Source organism: Pantherophis guttatus, chromosome 1, assembly GCF_059756535.1.
Source record: "Pantherophis guttatus breed Tessera chromosome 1, ASM5975653v1, whole genome shotgun sequence".
NCBI lineage: Eukaryota > Metazoa > Chordata > Lepidosauria > Squamata > Colubridae > Pantherophis > Pantherophis guttatus.
Window position 1 is genome coordinate 305,321,372 of NC_142063.1, and position 22,930 is coordinate 305,344,301.

Sequence of the window (22,930 nt, forward strand, 5' to 3'; positions counted from 1 at the left end):
TTTGGAATGAGATACTGTATCCCCAGACATCCATTGGCTACCACTCTAATATTGTTCAGGGAGTCTTTAAAAATTTGACTGTTGTTCCAGGCCCTCCAGTAGGATGCTTGTGGAGACCCTATTGGTTATGTTTTAAGTAACAGGGAATATGTTTATCTGGATATGTAGGATTTTCTCCTTTAAGCCTCTAAGGGTTATTCTGTACTCAGATTTCCTTCAAATATCATAAACAAACAAACAAATAAATAAATACCCTTGCTAACTGTGCAATATATCTGTGAGTTTTTAAAGCACCATAAAAGTTATTACTGCTTTTAGCTTGTAATTGGAAAGTCAGTTTTTCTCAAGCAGAAAATAAATAAACAAAAAACTACCTTGATGTCATTAAAGTAAGAATGGTATTCGATAAATGTTATAAATACTAACAGGAAATGGGTAAAAGGATTTACCCATGTTAGGGATTTGGCAGTTTGGGGGGTGGGGTGGGAGGAGAAAATTAATAATGAAGGGCAAAGGAAAAAGTGGAGGGTTTTATGAAACTATAAATAAACAAATAATTGTGTGAAACATGTTACAGGAAAAACAACCTGAAGAATTCATATATGGGTACCAGTCTGCTGAGTAATACAGTGAGTTGTCAGAAAAAGAAATAAAGGGCTATTTAGGTTACTGAATCCAATCCTCTGCTCAGTGTTTTGGTAGAGGCAGCTCAGTGGCTTAATAGAGATGGCGTCTGCTCCAGAGGTTTGAGTCCTAGCACTGTGTGGTAGGGTGAGCTCCCATCAATCACCTCATCTTCAATCCACCTAATAGTTCGAAAGCATGTTCTGTGTAAGTAGATAAATAGGTACCACTTCAGTGGGGAGACAAATTGGTGCTCCATGCAGGCAGGTAGATTCCTGCCGGCTCTGAACCTTCCCACTTGCAGCGCCTATTTGCAAGACAAGTCCAGAGAAGGGAGGGGACCTTCGATAATGCTGCAGGAAAGCTGCTCGTCTTCCTCTCTGATGCAAAGCCAGCTTGCCTCCTGTGGCGCACCTTGGGAAGCACGTGACATGTCCTACAATGGAGCTGGTAAATGATCAGCCAAACTACTACTTTGTAATAGCATTGTGGTTTCCTGGCTAATGCAATAACACCATATGCTACTAATAATAATAAAAATAGTGCTTTGGTGGAGAAATATTAGAGACCCTTTAAAAGATGTCTATTTGCCAAGGTTCAGAGAGCTGCACAAGGCACCAGAAGGCCAATCTATGGATGGCCATGTTTTAGAAGTCTATAGAGACTCATGCAGCCACGCTGTATAAACTCTTCCTTTCTTAATGCTTGTATATTTAGAACAAAAAAGATTAACAGCACAATCCTATGTATGTCTCAGAAATCAGTATGACTCAGAAGTCATTCTCATCAAGATTTATTAACCCTCAGATAAATGAAAGCAGGATTGCAGCTTGTTCTATTTTTATTGCTGCCCGTTCTCATCTCTCTTAGTCCCTTTCATATTGTTTCTCACTGTAGCTTGTAATATAATATCTAAAAATAAATGCTAATTATAGTTGCCTATACATTGTCATTGCAGAATGGTGTCTCAATTTTCCTATGGCTTTCCCCCCCCCCCTAAGAACAAGCATTAAGTTAAGTAGAGGAAAAGATTATGTACTGAAAACGAGGTATTAACATACATTCATGGGGGAGGGGGCTTTGTGGTCTTACTGGTTTGCTTAAATGGGTGCTTTGTGACTGATCACAAACTTCATGGCAGCCCTTTTAGGAGAATACCCATGATATTTCATAAATTTTAAATATAACGGTATAGAAATTTAATAAAATAAATAAATAAAATAACTCCTGTTACAGGCAAGCATAAACAATTAAGTGCCAATTCTAGATTCTAGGAGATCATGCTGTAATTTGAGCTGTAAAGTTGCAGTTTAATGTCCCTTAACTGCATGTTCACCTGCATAGCTGTATAAAATGTAAACATTCAAATTTATGCAGAAGAAAAATATCTGCTTTTTTAAAAACTATAAAATCACATTCCTTAATCTGAAGTAAAAGAAGAAGTAAAAAGAAGAAGGTGGGGGAGGAAATGTTCCAAAACAATTGCTACAGAGTAGAAAACTATCATGAGTCTTGGAAAAATTGGAATATTGAAGGATATGGCTTAATCTAATGCATGTTCCTGCTTCCTGGTTTATGGTAACCACTTCTGAATTTAACAATAGCATCACAGACTAGACTCCTTCCAGAAATTCAGCTATTTATGACTACAGTTCATTGTGAAAACTTGAATCAGAGGAGGGGCGGAAAACAGCATTCTAAATTCAGTATGTTAGGGCAGTATCTTTAATAAGCCAACTCACAATGTGCAAGATTTCCAGTTATCAAAACTCTAAGACAAGACTGTACACTAATCAAAAGGCATAGGGGAAGGGGAAAGAGCTTGTATTAAAAACATGAAGTCTGCATTTAACAATAGTTTAAAATGAATTAATGAAGAGAATTGCAAACTTTTCAGCCTTTTTAACAACATCAGGTAGTTGAAAAGGTGTTCCCAGACGCCTGTTTTACAAGAGTCTCCTCACCCCGTTTCAGAGTTCACTACTAATTGCAAATTAATAGCAGTATTTTTTTAGCTTGTTTATAATTTACTAGAAATTGTAAGTGAGCAATGGAAGGCCAAATTTGTTGCTAACACCCAATATATTAAAGGTGGCTATTGCAGATTGTATGGAAAACTGTTCAGTGATGTGTTTCCTTTTTTGTAGGGATCAGCTAGCAGTCACCCTTCAGTTGGCCCAAAATGAAAGAATTATTTATCCACCATTAGATATCATTCTCCACTAACACATCTGTAACAGCAACTTGTTGTATCAGAACATGGTGTGACTTGTTTTCTTTTAAAGATGAAAGCACTAAAACTCCTCTGAGTAATGTTAACAGGCACATCACCTGATGATGCCTTAATGAGTTCTCTATTAAGAATCCCGTGTAATAATGTTTCACAGATACAGAAGCCATTTGCTTAAATGGTTTTCAGACAAAATCTTTGATTTTTTTTTTTTTGGTTTATGCACCTCACTAATCTAATAATCAAAATATAATCTCTTTAAGAGCAAGATTATTCTGAATGCAGAACTTCACCAATAAAGGGATGCAATAAAAACATTAGAGGAGCGCTTTGTAGATTATACATAAACAAAGGATTTAGTATGGCTATTTGTTCACCTTAAAAAGGTTCTATGGCTATCTCAGAAAAGTCCCAGGCTATTGTTTCTATAATAGTCCTGTTTATTAAGCCGTTCCTTAGTAACATCTATTTACACTAAATGGGAGCTCAAGATGGGTTACATACCACTCTATACTTGCATTTTTGCCACAACAAAAACACTGTAAGTAGGCTGAGCTGAGAGAGAGATTGGCCCATAAATATCCAGTCAGTCTCCCTAGCTAAGGGCAGACTCAAACCTGGATTTTGCCAGTTCTAGTCCTAGAATCTCCATCATAACACCACATTGGTATGAATTATAATAATAAAATTTGATGAATATCTACTCAGAAGCAAGTCCCAGATTTAGAGCCTCTCAGACTTTCCATTTGCAAAATTGTGCAAAGTATTTTGAAAGCTAGGATTTAAATCCTGCAAGAATTTTGCAGTCTTTATAATGTCAAGATGGGAGGGAGATATTTCTAATTACTGATGTGGGGCAGGACTTTTGTCCCTCCTCAAAGCAAAATTTGTTTGCTTGGTTATTTTATATATCAGGTTTCTGTTATAATAGTTCCCAATATGATTTAGAATGAACACAAAACTATTTATAATAGCAATAGCAATAACACTTAGACTTATATACTGCTTCTAAGTGCTTTATAGCCCTCTCTAAGCGGTTTACAGTCAGCATAATGCCTCTAACAATCTGGGTCCTCATTTTTACTGACCTCGGAAGGATGGAAGGCTGAGTCAACCTTGAGCCTAGTGAGATTCGACCTGCCAAATTGCAGTTGCAGTTGGCAATCAGCAGCAGTAGCCTGCAGTACTGCACTCTAACCACTGCACCACCGCAGCTCTTTATAATCAAAATAATAAATCAAATCATTATTTACAATATTTACAAACCCATCAAGCAATAATCATTGTACTTCTTGCCTTTGTTGTTGTTCTTTTGAGGTTTACATAGCCTATCATTGGTTGTAACTATGGTAAATACATTATACTTCTACTGGTCCAATAACTGCCTAAATTCTCATCTAAATCAGAATTAAGCCAGCTTCAAAGCTGGGGAAAATGACAACCCAGGGAATCCAATGCTGGAAACTGCCTCTAATCTCAAGAAGGGAATCAAATGAATTCTGTGATCCCTGGGAAACTGCCACAGAGGTCATACAGAATTACCGAAATCCATCAAAGATTTGACTTCTGCCAGAGAGAAATGCCAATGGGAATAATGGAGATGGCTGATTTCTCCCATCAGCCTGGTGCATCTTCTCCTCTTTGAGAAGATGCACCATTAGAAAAGGAAGATCAATTGGAAGCTTGCAAGAGTTGAGAACTGAAGTGGGCCCTTACATTGTCTTGCTGCTCCTTACTTTGTTACAAGTGAATTAATACTTTAATAGATCTGTGGTGCCACAAATTTCTGATGATTTTAGCAAGGTGCCATAATACTGGAAAATGATATTGAAATGCAATTTCTCTTCTTTACACGGTTCCCTTTCCTTCTCTTTCTCCAGTATGTGGAAAAGGTCAAGTGATTACAGGGCAGTATCGCATGCTTGCCAAGCATGGTGGCTATGTGTGGCTTGAGACCCAAGGAACAGTCATCTACAATACTCGGAACTTGCAGCCTCAGTGCATAATTTGTGTTAACTATGTTCTAAGGTAAGGCAGCTAAAATCCCGAAAAATGCTAGCTAAATGAGAATTGTTAAAGAAGTAATATAATCTGAGCAGTTTTGCATGTTTCTGTAGGAGGTCTCAAAGATGCTTTTTCCTCAAGGAAGATGTTTCACTTCTCATCCAAGAAGCTTCTTCAGTTCTGACCGAATGGTGGGAACTGAACTGACCTGAAAGAAGTTTCTTGGATGAGAAGTGTAATGTCTTCCTCAAGAAAAAAAACAAAATCCTGTTGCTTTTTGAGAAAGCATATTTGAGACAGCCATTACCTGGATGACTGGGAATCTCCCTAGACACTTTTTTATGAAGCTATATGCAAATCCCTCAAATAACAGGGCAAGTATGGGGTAGGGAAACTGTGGCCCTGCATATTCTGTTGGAGAATCCCAGAACCAGAGATGGTTGTAAGCCAACAATATCTAGTTGTCCACAGATCTTTGGTTAACTCTTATTGTTATCCTTTGTATTTATATGAGTACTGTCTTCCATAATACAAAATGTCTAACACTTTATCTTGTTAGTGAAATAGAGAACAACGACATTGTATTCTCCTTGGATCAGACAGAATCACTTTTTAAGCCTCATATGATGGCCATGAACTCTTTATATGACCATGGAATTCCAGTGGCTGATAAGAGTGACTTCTTATTCACCAAGCTGAAGGAAGAACCAGAAGAACTTGCTCAGTTGGCACCAACACCAGGCGATGCAATTATTTCTCTTGACTTTGGTTAGTAATATTTTGGGAAGAATAAGTGGTGAAAATCATCTTGTGTTTGTATAGTAGTTAACCACAAGAGAGCTAGTAGATTGTAGCATCTCCCACAAAGTATCAGATAAACACAGTGATAGATGATAAATGATGGATGGATGGATGGATGGATAATTATTATGTTTCATACTGATTATTACTCTAACTGTGGATATTTTAATCAGTACAAACAGCCAAGAGTTATTTTGATTGTGGCAGAGTGGAAGTATGGTTAATTGCCTGATTGGTATTGATTGATTAAAGAAAGTCATTTATTGGCATATCAGTAACTTCAAATTTATAAAAGAAGCATTAGTGACCACTGAATGAGGCTTAATATCTCCCACTAAATTAAAATTTAGCTATCCGCTATTTGGGGAGTAAAGTAAGCTTCCCCATCTGAATATATTTCTCAATTTGTTTTCTTTTTCTTAAAAAAGTACTAGGATTGCTAGTACCAAGGATGAGCTGACCTTGCTTGCCTCAATTTCAGGAACGCAAAAGTTTGAGGAAATTCCTGCCTACAACAAAGCTGTGATGACTCCAAACACTCAGTGGGCTCCAGAAGGGAAGAACCAGGCATCCCAGACTGAAAAGCTGACCGTGCCATCATTTACCTTGCCTCAAGCGGCACCTGGCAGCAGTACACCCAGTGCAAGCAGCAACAGCAGCTGTTCCACCGTAAGAAAGAACTTTGCATTGAAATCTGGCAACATTGCCAGCTTTGAAGTGTGGGGTATTTTTTTTCACCAGCACTAACTGGAATTATAGTAGAAATTGTTTTTTTAAAAAGGAATTACTTCCAGTTGCCTTTATCCACTGAACCCAAAACCAATATCAAAGGCTGATGGTGGATGAGATTAGTTTGGTGTAATTCTACTTCATTCAGAACATAAAAATGAGAGAAAAGGAATGATATTTTCAGAGAATGTATTAGTAACACACACACACACACACACACACACACACACACACACACACACCGGTAGCTTCAAAGGGGAGCAGTCATTCCCAGACCTTAAGAGGTTAATATGGAAAGTCATCAGTAAATACAAAAGCAAGATCGGGAAAGAAGTGCTCCCATACAGAAATGCAAATATTTCCTATTATCTCATCTGATTATATATCAACCTTTAAGGCCAGAAAGCAGTGGGACCCAGTTTACAATTCTCTCACTCACTGGAGTTTTGGCTAAATCAGCTCTGATCCCTGAATCAGCAGAAGGAGAAAAAGAAGCACAATCCAGTGTTCTCTGTTTCTGTCATCATTTTTGCATCATATTTTGAATGTGAAGCAAGACACAGCTTTGCATCTCCAAGCTAAAAAATGGGAGCATCAGGAGAGTTGGCCATGTCTTTTCGTTCTGACGTTTCATTCTATGCAGCTAACTGCATTACGGCCATTTGTGTACTTGCTGATAGTCTGTTTTCTCATTTCATCCTAAAGCCAAGTAGCCCAGGAGATTATTACACTTCTTTAGATGAAGACCTGAAGATAGAGATGATTGAGAAGCTTTTTGCCATGGACACAGATGCCAAGAATCAATGCAGCTCACAGGTATGAGAAACCATGAATAAATTAGCATCAAACCAAAACTCAAAAGAATATGTTGTTTCAGTTCCTTCCATGCAGAGTTAAGAGTCAGTGGCTACTGCTCTTATTCATTAAAATGGGGAGCAGTTATAGTGCAGGGGTTCAGCATTAATGGGAGAGATATAATGGAAAAATTATCTCCATTTACCTAGACTGGGATTTTCAACCTGGCAATGTTAGGCTAGGGGCTCTTTATATAACATATATATATATATATAACTTATCTGACAGATCAGAGGTGGTATTCAGCAAGTTCTGACCAGTTCTGGAGAACTGGTAGTAGAAATTTTGAGTAGTTTGGAGAACCAGTAAATACCACCTCCGACTGGCCCCGCCCCCATCTATTCTTTGTCTCCCGAGTCCCAGCTGATCGGGGGGAAATGGGGATTTTGCAGTAACCTTCCCCTGGAGTGGGGAGGGAATGGAGATTTTACAGTATCCTTCCCCTGGCACGCCCAGTAAGCCACGCCCAGTAAGCCACGCCCACAGAACCGGTAATAAAAAATTTGAATTCCACCAGTGACAGATGCTGCAACTTCCATCATTCTTGGTCATTGTGCTATAGTACTGTAGTCTAAAACATCTAGATGGCTGGAGAATTTGGTTTAAATTTGGGAAATTGGGAAATTGCAAAGCCATATCCTACATGGAGTAAGGCATATTGTGCCATAGACATTGTTCTGGGACATGAGAGAAGAGAGGGATTCTAGTTTTCTACTTTTAAATTGTAAATTTGTTTTTCTTTACTGCCCCATCCCTTTTAATTTTCATTGGACAGACTGACTTCAATGAACTGGATCTTGAAACTTTGGCTCCTTATATTCCCATGGATGGAGAAGATTTCCAGCTGAGCCCTATCTGTCAAGAGGAGCGTCCTCTGTGTGAAAGTGTCCCTCTTCCCCAGCACAGCTTAAGTAACATGAATAGTCTCTTCCAACCACTTGCTCCCTCTTCCCAAAGCGACTTCCTGCCAGAGAAATATTGCCAGTCAGGATCTGACAAAAGCATGCCACCAGGCCAAGGGACTATGCCGCTGGCATTCTTCAACCATGGGAGTCAGTCATCTTCATTCTTGCTGCCCTACTATGCACAAGCCAACACTCCACTATCTTCAATGGGTGGGAGACCAAATACACAGTGGCCACCTGACCCACCATTACAGTATGTGCCAACAAAATGGAGAGGAATCAGCCATAAATCTTTAACAAGCTCTGCATCAGACTCTCCATCACTGCATTTGCCCAACATAAGCACAGATAGGAAAAGGTAATTCAACACAGAAAAGGATTTTGAAGATAATAAACAAAAGCAGTTTAAATACAGCAAAATGATAGCTAGATTTTTCATTTTCCACATTCTGTACATTCATGCTTGTGGAGGCAAGTGGTTGAATCAAAAAGAAGAAATGAAAAACACAATATGTGTTAACGATAAAACAGAAACATCAGAGCAAAGCTTGTTATCATATAAAAATAGAAAGTTCCCAGCAAAACCATTTGTCAAAGGGTCAGAGAAAGGTCATGGTTTTGTATGCCTATTTTTAAAGAAGTTATCAGAGCTACAATTAAAGAGATTATGTGCTAGGAGTTGAAAATGACTTCATGGCACATAATCATATCTCTTCATTAAAAAAAACTTCAAAATATGCTCACATACTGTGAGAATATTTGCACAGTGCATGTGTACAACAACTCTTTTTCTAATCACTGCAGCTGAGCAAGGATTCCACTTATTTCATTAGAGTCATCCTTTCATCCAAAATAGAAAAGGGGAAAACTTGAGGAAACAATGAGTGTTGCTTGACTCGCTGGGTGGAGTTCTGAGTGATCCACAATTTTTAATCAATTTTATTCTATTTTGAAATTTCCCTGAAAGTCACGAGCTGCACCAAGCATTTAACTATCTTTTAACAAACCCACATACTTTTAAAGGAGGATGAGGACTGTACATTCCCTGGAAATTATGCCAGGTGATAATCTAGTGTGAGTATCAAGGGCATTGTAGGGAGGGAGAAAATGAGGCTGTATCCCAAAGTGTTTATCCACCCATCCATCTGAAGCCTCTCTTGGGTTGAGAGGAGCTTAGCATACATTCCTATCTTTAAACCATCTGAAATGTTAAGTTCTTTCCCCTCAGCATACCATAATGAAGGGGAGGAGTACAAAAAATATAATTCTTGTTCCCAGCATCCCTCTGTGCCTCCCAGGAACCTTGCAGACTATACACTTTATAGGGAATCTGCTCCAGTTGCACCTGAGAAAATTAAAGGGCAAGAATTCCAAATCCACTTGTGTTTTATAATCTTGGAACAAGGCACTCAAGACACAAGGAAACTCAGTATCCTCGATAGTGGTTAAGGAGTTGGAGAAAGACTGAGGAGACTTAGATTACCAATAGTACTGGGTTACTTTGGGCTGGTCATTTTTTCTTAGTTTAACCAGCTCCACAATATTGTAGAAAAAAAATGGTAAGAAATTTTATGTATGTTGCCTTGAGTTTCTGACCAAGAACAATATATAAATCTGACAAATAAAATTATAATTAAAATAATAAATGGTTGGTACAGCCAATAGGGAAGGGATCCATATGATTGGCTTTATCCATGAGGGGGTGGTTTTCAAGCAACTCCCAGACCACCATTTATCTTTGCATAATTTATTAACTTTAGAGATAAACAAACTGCTAATGTTGACTTCGGGTATCAACGAGTGAATGTCTATGGCGCAAGCTAGTGATTTGCCCACACCAGAGAGTCAACAGTACTTAGGCAATAGAAACTAACTGCAGAAAACAGTTGTTGAGCAATGGTTAAATAAAGTGCTATTATCAATTTGCACAGCTCATTCTGTTCTTTCCATTTCAGCTTTCTGATAGGACATTTTACAGAAATAATGTTTCAATTTTTATTAACATTGACACACCTTATTAATGTTTATCATTTGTTAATGTTTATCATTGTGCCAGTTATGAATCTCATACTACTGTTCTAAACTACTAGCCACTTTTGTCTTAGTAAAAATATTTTTGCAAGCTTCTGTTTTAACCATTGATATAGGAGCATATCTGAAAAAGAAAAGATTTCTCAGACCAACATGTCACATTTCTCTAAATTAAAATAAAGCTTGTTTCAACTTAATTTTAAAAAATTGTTTGTTTTGATAGATCACTGGAAAGTTTTGGGCAGCGTGGCATAGATATAAATCCAGCCCAAATAGCTCTTGCCAACAGTCTGAAGTTGAAGCGGCAGTTAGATTATGAGGACCAAATGTTTCAACATCTGAATGGGGTAAATTTATTATGACTGTTCACTATATTTTACCTTTCATGGTTTTAAATATAAGGCTGTACAAGTTTCATTCTTTGAGTCTTTGTGTTTTACCTTGCCTACCATAGACACAAGATGACATATCCGGCCTTAATCCAACCCACTTAATGTTGAAAAGAATGAAAATTCTCAGAAGTGAAAACTGTGCATTGCTTTCAGAAAAGAAGTCACTCAGCACAAGTGTCCTTAATGGTAAGAATTTTTATAAATTGATAATATAGCAATAGCATTTAAACTTAAATGCATTTAAACTTATATACCACCCCATAGTACTTTACAGTTTACAAATGTCGGCATATTGCCCCCAACTATCTGGGTCCTCATTTTACTGACCTCAGAAAGATGGAAGCTGAATCAACTGTGGACTGGTCAGAATCGAACTCCTGGCAGTAGAATGCAGTGTCAGCCTGCAATACTGCATTCTAACCACTGTGCCACCAGGGTTCATATATGACCAAAAGAAAACACACATAGTGGGATAGGTCACTGTTTGGTGGCTGTGAACAGAATACCAAAAATTATGTAACAGAGGTATGTACATGCTTTGTCTTTCATATTTACCAAATTCTATGTTACCTTATCTACACTCTGCTTCATCATTCTTAAAAGTAAAAGTTCTGCTGAATTACAGCAGTGGACCATCTTATCTAGTGTTATTTCACACAGTGAAAATTCAGATACTTCTGAGAACTCTACAGGCAGGTCAAATGATAATATCCAGCAGTGGTTTCTGTAATTCAGAACCAGGAGTCATCCAGCAAATCTAACTGGCATAAAATTCTGGATGGATAGTAGAAAAATACTTTTCACAAAACACATGATTAGAAATACATTGTCAATTACCATGAGATATGATGTTGATTCATAATTTAAATGTCTTAAAAAGAAGCTTAGACAAATGCGTAATGGCCACTAGCCATATGTTGGCTATTTATCTCCTCTAGGATTAGAAGAAATATGTCATCATAAAAAACAACAACATAATAATAACAATAATAATAATAATTGCTGGAAGCAACCCGTAAATGCTGGCAGCAACCCATATCAACCATCAGTGCCAGTCAATAATATTTGTGATACATTTTTAAATGTTCAGTTAACTAGGTTTCATGTTTAATGAATAACAGTATATAACAACAACAACAACAACAATAATCCAAAACTGTCCTACCTACTTTTCAGTATCATATATTCACAAGGTCGATACCCAACTGTCAAAATACCTTTAGGTTTTTCAGCTATCTTTCAATGACTTTTGCCAAGAGTAAGAATATCTCTGTATTATATATTAATGAAAACTGGGTGCATGAATTCATTGTTAATATCTAATCTAGTCATGCTTATACATAGCTCCATCTTCCATTACTGCCTATTATATGTATACATAAACTAGTTCTAACCTTGAAAAATCTTTGTAACTTAAGATATTATGAACTGATGCTCACCATTAAATTGATTCTATTGGCTGCTTAATTTCCTTCTGCAGATGTTTGCAATCTGAAAAGTATCCATAGAGAATAATTCATCATTCCTGAAATTGCTTTACAAAAACATGGGACTTCTATCTGCCCCACCACCATCACCACACACAAATACTTTCCCAGGCAAAATATAAATTTGACTATGTGAAGCATTCTGTTTCTAATAGTATTTTTAAAGCCAATTTTTTAATGTTGTAATTGTAGATAAGTTTCTTTATAACCTACAAAGAGGCCCAGGCCAGCCAGCACATGTGATGCAGCAACAACAGCAAGATATACCCCTGTCCTCTGGCAACTCTGCAAATAATTCCAAAGCTGTGTACTCTCCACCTTTTTACAAAACCCCTTATCAGGACTTCAGTGTATTGCAAGCTCATAGGATGTCAGGTAAGTGTCATGTCAAATTTAGAAAAATTACATACAGTAATTAAAATTTCGCTTTTTAAGAAAGATACGCGTGCTTTAAATCATTTCCTATAGTAGGTGGGGTGGGCTCTTACTCTGAGATGTTGAAAGTAATCTAACCTCTAACTGAGGAGGTACCATGATCAATCTGCTCAACAAATAAATTGAAGTTTTTTCCATAGTCTCATAAATAAAGCTCAGTTGCTAGGGTTCCCTTGGATCTTGTGCTGTTTTGGGCTGAAATATGGAAGTGGTTTGCCATTACTACCTTCTGGAATATTTTTTTTTCTTCCCAGTTCCCATTAATTGAGATAGCTATTCTTCATTTCTCTTCTCTTCTCTTCTCTTCTCTTCTCTTCTCTTCTCTTCTCTTCTCTTCTCTTCTCTTCTCTTCTCTCCTCTCCTCTCCTCTCCTCTCCTCTTCCCTTCTCTTCCTCTTCCCTTCTTTTCCCTCCTCTTCCTCTTCCTCTTCCTATCCCCCCTTTATTATTTTTACAAATAACTCAAGACGACAAGCTCATCTAATCCTCCTCCCTCCTCCTATTATTCCTCATAACAATCCTGTGAGGTGAGGTGAGTTGGGCTGAGAGAGAATGATTGGCTCAAGTTCACTCAGCTGGCTTTCAAAGCTAAGATGAGACTTGAGCTCACAGCCTTTGGCTTTCTAGCTAAATCCACTAGACCAGACTGTCTCTTTTAATTTGATTAATCTCTCTTAGTTAATAAACTGGCTATAGAAATCTATATGATGGTTGATATAAGTCAAAAGCAGCATTGTTTTGTAAATAACCAGAGGTGCTAGAAAACTGGAGAAGAACAAATAAATATTTCAGAAATGGGAACAGGGATAATTATTGATCAGTGGGCCTAATATCTCAAAGGTGCTTTTTCAAAAAACAACTGGACTTACTTTGGAGATTTTTTTCCTTGAAGATGTTTCACTTCTCATCCAAGAAACTTGTTCAGTTCTGATTGAATGATAGAAATGGAAGGATTTATATTCCTTGCATAGATCATTTATATACCTGAATTCCCATCATTCCGTTAAATCCTTCCGTTCCCACCATTCAGTCAGAATTGAAGAAGCTTCTTGGATGAGAAGCAAAACATCTTCAAGGGGAAAAAAAGTGCCTTTTGAAAAAAACAACTTTGGGAAAACATGACCTGGATGACTGAGAATCTCCATAGACAGTGAGCCTAATATTAACTGGAGAAATGTTAGCATAGGTCAGTGATGGCTAACCTTTTTGCCATCGCGTGCCAAAAGCAACACCCATAATTCCATGTGCTCCGCCCACCCCCGCGCATGCGTGCGTGACCCTACACTCCCCCCGCTTTTGGCACGCGATGGCACGGTGGGCCCAGTAGGCCTGTTTTTTTGCTCTCCCCAGACTCCAGAGGCTTTCTAGGAGCCTGGGGAGGGTGAAAACAGCCTTCCACACCCCCGCAGGCCCTCCGGAGGCAGGAAACAGCCTGTTTCCCTACTTCCGGTGGGCCCAGAAAGCCCAAAATATCAGCTGGCCAGTGCGCGCATGTGTGCCAGTGCTGAGCTCGCGTGCCCACCAATATGGCTCCATGTGCCACCTGTGGCACGCGTGCCATAGGTTCACCATCACAGGCATAGGTAGTAAACCATTCACCTAGCATTTGAGTCTAAAAACAGTTTCCAGATCCTTAATAGTTGTAACTTTTACAATACTTTTAACTTTGTGCCTCTGACTTCTTTGCTCACTTATTATGTCCTTTAATCCTTGTTTAATTAACTATAAGGATATAACTTCACATTTAGAGGTAGAAATGTGTTTTTGGGTTTTTTAAAATAGTTTTGATAGCTTTTTTTTTTTTTACTTCTATTGTACTAATGTGACATTTTTTTAAATTCAATCCTGCTGCTAAGACCCCTTGGGTATGAAATATATTGCAAAGCTTTTGCATTATTATTTTTGTTGTTGTTGTTTTTTCCCCCCTCAGGAGTTGCAAGTCGTCTGCTCGGGCCTTCTTTTGAACCTTATTTGTTGCCAGAATTAACCCGATATGACTGTGAGGTTAACGTCCCGGTGATGGGCAGTTCGACGCTTCTGCAGGGAGGTGACTTGCTTCAAGCTCTTGACCAAGCCACTTGAGCAAATCTGGGTGCCCCCCCCCCCGGGCTGATATTGTTCCAAGCAGCTGCAGTTTTAAAATATATTTTTGCAAGTAGACAATTTCTAATACCAATTTACATTTTTACAAGATTTTACTTACTTGTTGAACTTGTCCACTTTACCAAATAGTGGCCTTTCTGAAACGTTAACTCACTTTCTTATTTGCTTTAAAAGAAGTATGCATCTACTGTATTTTTCCTTTTATTCCAATAAAGTGTTCCTTAGAAAATTTATATTATATTATTCCCCTTTGCTGTGTGTAATTTATATGTTCTGAAATTTCCTCAATATTCATGCTAATTAAAAAAAAAAGGCTTTGCGTGTGCTAATGCCTGTATGTAATACTTTGGCTCAATTTATTGTAACTGTGTCATTATTATTATTTTTTGCCAAAGATTAAGTGAAATAAATCTTTTCCCTGATGGTAGTCAGCACTGCCTTATTCAAACAGAGGATCTATATGGCCATTCCCCAAACTGTTTCTTAAATTTTCTACTGTGCAAAAGAATTCAAGCTTCAATCTTTTCACGAATCCAAAACTAAGAGAAAAAACTGTGTTAATTCTAAGAGTTAACTGCTGTGTTGCCTAATCCCTGTGAAAATAACAAATTGTATTCTAATTTAACATATGGGTCAGTGTCCTTGTTTAAAACTGAATGTTCTGGTAACGCAAACAGTAGTTTGCAATAGTATTCAAAGGCTATGCATATCAAGAACAGAAAATGAAGTAAATGTGAGAATGGATCATTTAGTTCCTGCTTCCTCTGTAACATTACATATTACCTTAAAGTGCACTCACAGATCATGCAACTTAGAGAATCGGCTTCAGTGCTTATCCTGATTTAGCTTTAAAGAGGGATGCTTTTTGCTGTTGTGTATTGAAGAGCCAAAGCTATCTGTCCAATCCCTGCCATGGATTTAAACAATATGAAAGTGCCTTCCTCACCTGATCTTAAGAGAACTCCCACAATTCAATGTTTTCCTAAATTGAAATAGGTGGGAAAGTTGCTGACTTTTTAGGTTTTAACCATGTATTTTGGAAAAGAATCCAAATCAATGGAACTCATTTAGATGATAATTAATTCTGCGGAATCTGTCTAATTAAATCAAGAATTTAAAAGAGAATTGGGGATAGTCATAAAAAATACTAATCACCTATATTATTGTATATGTTTTAATTCCCTGATGTTTTGACCCAACCACCATACTGATTTGATAATTTTGCCTGGGTTAAATATTTATCACAAACTGGTACTTTATAATATCTTTTAAAATAGAGGCTGAATTATGAATGCTTCTTTGGGATTCTTTTCTCCAGTTCCATCATTTTGTTATGCCATGACAGGAATTGTCTGAAGGTTATCATGAACACTGCTAATTGTAGTTTAGGCTTTTGTTTTTCCCCCCTCAGCTAGCCAGCCACATCCTTCACGCTACCAATTTGTGTTCAGAAATAAATACATTTGCTTGTTTGCTTACTATGCTATAGAAAGAATTCTAGACTCTGGTGCAATTGAGATTTTTGTCACTTTTTTTTTTAGTATACCTTAATGTTGATAATCTTTCCATGCAAATAATCTTTTAGTAGGTTTTCAAAAGACCATTCTGAACTTTCAGAAACACTATAAGAAAATATGTTGGTGCTCAGGAATTTATTTAAATAGAAGGAGTCCATTTCATTCCATGTAGTTCTGTTTGCCTTTACTGAGTAAACAGGAACAGCTGTATATTCAATTCAGTAATAATATAAGCTCAAGGAATTTAGCAGATTTAAATTATTTATTAAAACCATAGAACAGATGTGTACAACCTGAGGCCCTAAGGTCTTATCTGGCCCCCAAAAGCTTTGGACCCAACCCTTAGAGACCTCTCAAAGTTGTTACCAAACAGTTGTTACCGGTGTGTTGGGGCTGACACAATATTTAATAAGACAAACAAAGTAAAGTTATTAAATGTGCAAGTAGAGATCAGTTGTGTTTATTACTTTAATTTGAATTCAGTTTAGATGTTAATGAAATGACATCATATTGGAGAGCTGCTGCCAGCTTGCCCAAGGTTCAGTGTGATGCTTGACACAGAAACAATTGCGCACCCTTTAAATTTTAGAACAAGCTTTAGAAGGCCAAGGTAGAGTCAGGAAATCAGGAAATGTTACCTGATGCTGAAGTTTCACCTGGTTAGATGATTATCTGGTGCAAATTAGCACCAATTGAAAATTTAAAAAACAGAGACTTCTCTTAGAGTAAAACTGGTTTCATTGGAGAATGGGGTTATGGGGAAACACTCCAGAGCAGGTTGTGGGAAGGAGTGATGACTCTTTGCCCCTGGGAAAAATCAGAGAGAGAAAAAATCCTGTTGTATAAGTGGAAGTGTACTTACATGGGATTCAATTCCACTCTTAGAAATTAAAACAGTTTTACTATATTTCTCCTTGTGCTCATTGCCCTCATAAAGACAAATGTGTTAATATTTAAGGCTCATTGAAGACAGTGGGTTCAAGATGTAGCCAAGCTTTCCTCAAAGTCCTATTTATTATCTTGACTATCATTACCTTTCGAAGGGGGAAAGGAGAGTTTCAGGGCTATATTTATTTGTGGTTTACTGCTGAAGTGCCTTAAACCGCTTAGTCCATATTTGCTACAAATATGGCTCCCATTCTTCTCTACATGAGAAATATAAAACTCTGCTAGAACTTTGCATGTTCTTCACTGAAGGTATTAATGGAATCCTTGTAAACCCCAAGCAGTTGCCTGTCTGCCTTACATAGAAGTTGAAGTTTTAACAAACATCAATGCTCCATCTAGCCAAAGCTAAGTTAATAGAAAAGGGAAAAACAGATTAAATGTGATGTAAATAAGATTTTGCTTGCATTTTTGGAAAAGAGTTCTTCAAGCTAAACTCATGAAAGAAGTTGTTTGCAGAAAGATTTTAAAGTGAAAAGTGTTCAGGAATGAGGTCTGCTCAGGGATCTTTTTTAAAAAAAAAAAAACATTACACTTTTGTTTATTGATTCCATAATGAATGGAAAAAAAGACTCAGAAATGCTGTAAAGGTGCCCTGGTTATTTTTGTTCCAGGACATAATCTCTCCATTTTGAAATACTCATACTCGGGAGGCTATTCTGGTCCCCAAATTAGGATTTTCATCATTTCTCAACAGCTCACTACATTGTACCAAGGGCAAGCACTTGTGAAAGAAAAGTCTGGAGTGTGTCTTCCACTCAAGATGTTAGCCTTAACATTCTGCCACTTGATGATTAGCATCTACAGGTGGGATTATATAAGGCAGAGGAAAAATCAGGGCCAGTCAAAGCAATCTTTACAGCAAAGGATAAAGAGGTATAGAACTCCTCCAATTCCAGAAATTGTTCAGACTGAGAATTGAATCTTCTTCAGAATTGATGACAGGAATATCCTCTGTCTCATCTAAAAGTAGTGAACTAAATTAGAAATTATTAAGCAAGCAGTCCAGAGACAAAATGTGGCCCATGCCTCTGAAAAATGCATATTCTAGGTTCACATGAAGTACAAACCCAGCCATCAAATATAATTCTATACCTATATGATAGTAAGCCCTGCTGAAAGAGAAAGGACATAATTTTGGAAAGACATGTATAAATTTTCATTTCCAAGTGTTTGCCTAAAGCCATGCAAATTTCAGGAAGAATTTCTCAAAGGATAGCCATCATAATATACCCTTTTTCAACTTGGTGCTCTCCAATGTTGATTGCAACTTTAAAAAATACAGAACCCACAATATATATCAGGAGGATATCATGTGGAGGAAGACTGTGATAATAGTTTCACAACTAATTAAGTATATGGCATAATTTCAGATCTGCAGGAAGAGTGTTTTATCAGAATATTGTATTTAAAAATTAGGACTTATGAAGCATTAAAGTATTGTTTATATATATATATAGTTTGTCATAATGCATATGTTCAAAGAAATGCAATGTATTACAGCTTCAACTAAAATATATTTAGCGGCAAATTTGATTTGCTTAATGTGATTCTCATATGAGTTTTGATTGGATCAGATTTTCAATTATTATCATAATAAAGTTTTAATTTTGGAAGAAACATTAAAAATATCCACATTAAGCTGCTAATCTCAAATAGTTCACTTTAAATGATCCATTGATTTACAGTGACATCTCTGGAGCTAAAGTGGTTGAAGCAAAAAAGATCTGTTTGTGATAAAGAGCTGTGTGCCTGAATGGCACTCATATATTGCTATTTTATTTTTATTTGTAGTTTCAGCATTCAAGTGTTTACCCCTAACCTTTTACTAAAAATACACTGAGGAAGAGGGAGACCATGCTTATAATATTAACCATAACTATTGTCATAATTATTTCATGTTCTCTCTATTGTTGAATTTCTTACTGATAATCTTGTAACTGTATGGCAACTTTTAATTCAATAAAGAAATGTATTTTGACACTGATACTTTATTAAAGATTACTGATCCTTCCATGTCTTGTGACTCTTGATTCTGGCAAAACAAAACATCAGTGGAAAGTATCTTTGTGAAGTGCAAGTATTTATTAAATTGTATATAAGAATTAAGGTTTGCAATTATCTTTAAACACATAGACCAAAAAATATTATTTTGACAGCTAATCAAAAAGGTACACTCAGAGAAGTCTAAAATGAATCTTGTTTCATGTCGTATTTATTTATTCTCTATAAAATTTATAAATTTTATGTTAGGATAGAATTATGCTTTTTTAAGTGGCTTGAAATTTTCCATTAAACAATATCCATACAAACAACATATAACTGTTTACATTCCTTGATCTGCTCTTCCAAGTTAAAAATATATTCCCCAGGAAATTCCTCCTGCTGTTCCTCCTAATCTCTTCCGCCTCCCTCCCCCTTCACTGATAAGGACCATAATTTGTTAATCAATGTAGTATAACGTTCAGATTTTCAAGTACATATTTTACAGATAGCTGTATGAAATTATTAAAATTTCACAGTATTACAAATTAATCTCAAATTCATTTCAATTTTCTTTTTATTTAATAAAACATTCTAATATTTTCTAAAACTATTAAGAATTGGCTATTGCACCAACAACCACATATATTGTCTACTTTTATTATTAGATATTTTCAACTGATCATGCCATTTGTACCAGATTCAGTGTTAAAGTGTAGTTAGTTATTTCTCTATCATGTTTCTATCCTGCTGCTCATCAAAAAAGCCCAAGGTGCTGCATACACAGGCATGTAAAGACAAGTGTCTTATACGGCTGAAAGGTTTTTCATAATACTGAGGTAAGTTACCTGATTTCACCTTTGAACTTGTATAGCAACCATAATGGAAGATTTAGCACCTTTCTTTGACAGCTACTGATGTTCTGAATCATATTTCATCTCCACTGTTTTTCATTTTTGTTTTTAATTATAGAAAGAAAGAGAGGGTTTGACTTTTTCTAATAGGTACTCCATAAAAGCATAGATCAGCCACCATGGCTACTCATGAGTGCTAATGGGGGTTGGAAGAGACACTCATTCTCCAGTCCAGATACACACTGCTGGACTGCATGATTTTGAAGACCATATTAAGTCTTGATTCTATGAGCATAAACTAGAAAATTTATTGGGGGGGAGTGTTCATTTCTGTTGACTCTTCTCCAAGTTACCCCCCTCCTGATACAAATGCAGGTTCCCTCCAAATTGAATACATTTTAAAGTAACATAAGAAGCTGTAACAGGGCAAAAGAGATAAACAATAAATCTGTCTCCACTTTTTTGAATAAAAGCTATGAATGTAAAGAATGGAATCCTATTAAAATGTTTCTTAAATGATAGATAGAATCAGTGGTGGGATTCAAGTAATTTAACAACCGGTTCTCTGCCCTAATGATGTCTTCCAACAACCAGTTTACCAAACTGCTCAGAAAGTTAACAACCGGTTCTCCCGAAGTGGTGCGAACTGGCTGAATCCCACCACTGGATAGAATGTTCTGCTTCTCTAAAGTTTATGTATATTTTCTATGGTGGCCCCTTAGATATCTTCATCTTCAAAAGCTAAATAGTTTCAATAACTGAAAAAAAAAAAGATGTAGAGCCACATGGTGGTCTTGTGGTGAAGTGGTTGTGTTGTGAACTCCATGCAGGCATCAGGATGGGCATCTGGCCAGTAAATATTCAATTCCATTCAGTTGCCCTGACTCTACCTTGAATTAAGGGATTACGAGTTGTAAAAAGAAAAAAGAAAAAGGAGATGTAATGATTATTATATTTAGATGTAATTTAGGGCCTATTGATTATAATTTTAAAAAATTACAGGAAAACCTCAATTAATAGTTCACTTGGGAGAAATCTACATGATTTGCCCCACTTTACATAGTTTGAATAATTACATATTTGATTTGGTGTTATTTGCAGTATTTGCAGTAAAACTATTTAAGTGTATTAAATGGAGGGTCTATTAAATGAGAGATTAATCCAAGCAAAACATGGGTTCACTACAGCCAAAATTAGCTAAACCAAGAATCATTAAATTTACTGCACATTTCAGCATAGCACAGAAGGCTTTATCTCAGGCCTTATCACATGCTGCTGATGGGCACCTTTTGGATCATTCGTAGTCTAAAATGTGCCCATCAGCAGCATGTGATAAACCTGAGATACCTTTATACCCCGTGTCTTTACACCAAACTGAACTCGATGCTTCTCTTCAGCTGAGGAGTATCTTCTGATGGCTCTTAAAACTAAGGATTGTGACTCACTAAGTCTTTTAATGGAGGATTATCTGCTATAAACCTTGGGACCTTATGCTTTATCCTATGAGCATCTTTAGAAGCAAAAAGCAAGAGGGGGGGGAAAGTTTTCCAGTGGGAAACCAGAAGGTTGTTTGATTCTTGGTTGTTTTTTTTTTATTGTACTACACCTAAGATATCATGCAAATAAATCCAAATAGATAAAATGTTTAGCTAGGAATCTGGGCTAGGTTTAATTTGTTTTCTGCATGGTACAAAGTCAATTCTCATTGGCTCATATTTCTATTTCTTTGTACAGCAAGTAAATTATGGATGATTTTAGCCCTTACCTTTCTTCAGGTTGAGCATAACAATATCAATTCTCCTATAGTTTTCTTGTATAAGTTGAATCCTATTCCAAATCCTTTATAAATTCTATTCCAATCTCTTTAAAAAAAATTTGCAGCTGACTAGTACCATCTTCTGGTCAATCCAGAGCTTTATATTATCTTTTGGAATTCATTTGAGAGGGGGAAAAACTCTTTCAGAATGATCTGGAGAGCTCTATATTTTTCTACAGCACTGAAAATTCATATTTTCATCTTTAAAATTACTGTCAGCTTGGCGAGGTAGTCCAGACAGGACGCACACCCAGATGAACTAATTACTTCATTGTAGGGCAACATTAACAAAGTCTTGCAATTCTGAAAGTAAATCTCCCTGCAAAGAAATTAGGGAAGGTCCCTTCTGAAATGTTTCCCATGCCCATATTTCTTTCTTGGCCTAAACTGCCTCTTATCTGACTGTTCCCTAGCTGTGGCTCTTCCCCCTATCTCCCAAGGTCATTCTCACACACCATTACAATTACTCATAAAAGTACTTCTACACTTTATCTTTAAAACAAAAAGTTTCATGTTTCTTATGATATTGGGGGATGAATCCTCTGCTCACATATCTCTATACGGCAAGGCCAGGAGGTTGCATTAAAGGAATTACTTCAATTACTTCCAACTCCCCAAGGGACCATGCTGACTGGAAATTTTGAGAGTTACACTGCAATATAACTGTGCTGGGAAAAGCTATTTTATGGGGATTTTATGAAATTGTTAAGCAACTACAGAGTATCACTTTGAACACGGAGCAGGATTGCACTCCCATATCCCATGTGCCCCAGAGGGCTGCATCATAGGAGTCACAGAATTTTCTTGGCTGATTTCTGTAGCTTCAGGAAAGAAGACCTCTGAAGAAGAAGAAAAAGGACATCTCTGGGCCTGAGAACTTAAAAGAGGATCCAGCTAATTAACCATCCACCCCTCCCCATCTGGCTCTGTGCTTTTCTATTTGTTGATTGAAGCCATTCGTTTTATTCTTTCAACTGCACACCTGCTCCCTTTTCTGTGTGTTGCATTATAGATCTCCTTCCACAGAAAAACAAACTATTTCTAGAGCAGGAAAACAACCATCTTTGTCCTTTCTGACAGAAAAATAAAACTGATGGTATTCACTTCTTTCTTCTATCCATTGTCCTCACCGCTCCTTCCCAGCATCTGCTGTCTGCCTTCCTTTTGTGTTTGTATTCAAGTGTTTTTCCATTGTTCGTTGCCAGGAGGAATTTTTTATT

General features: G+C 36.9%; 1 protein-coding gene across 2 annotated transcripts in view; it reads left to right on the forward strand.

Moving 5' to 3' along the window:
- The window catches only part of EPAS1 (endothelial PAS domain protein 1), a 100,694-nt gene extending 81,623 nt beyond the window's left edge, over positions 1-19,071 (forward strand). For both annotated transcript variants that reach the window (XM_034427653.3, XM_034427652.3), the window contains exons 8-16: positions 4,735-4,882; positions 5,418-5,626; positions 6,141-6,328; positions 7,094-7,204; positions 8,019-8,506; positions 10,403-10,526; positions 10,634-10,757; positions 12,251-12,433; positions 14,423-19,071. In XM_034427653.3, the coding sequence (XP_034283544.2) occupies positions 4,735-4,882; positions 5,418-5,626; positions 6,141-6,328; positions 7,094-7,204; positions 8,019-8,506; positions 10,403-10,526; positions 10,634-10,757; positions 12,251-12,433; positions 14,423-14,574 (1,727 nt within the window). In that variant the 3' untranslated portion in view covers positions 14,575-19,071. The remainder of the gene's footprint in view (positions 1-4,734; positions 4,883-5,417; positions 5,627-6,140; positions 6,329-7,093; positions 7,205-8,018; positions 8,507-10,402; positions 10,527-10,633; positions 10,758-12,250; positions 12,434-14,422) is intronic.
- The last annotated feature ends 3,859 nt before the right edge of the window (positions 19,072-22,930 follow it).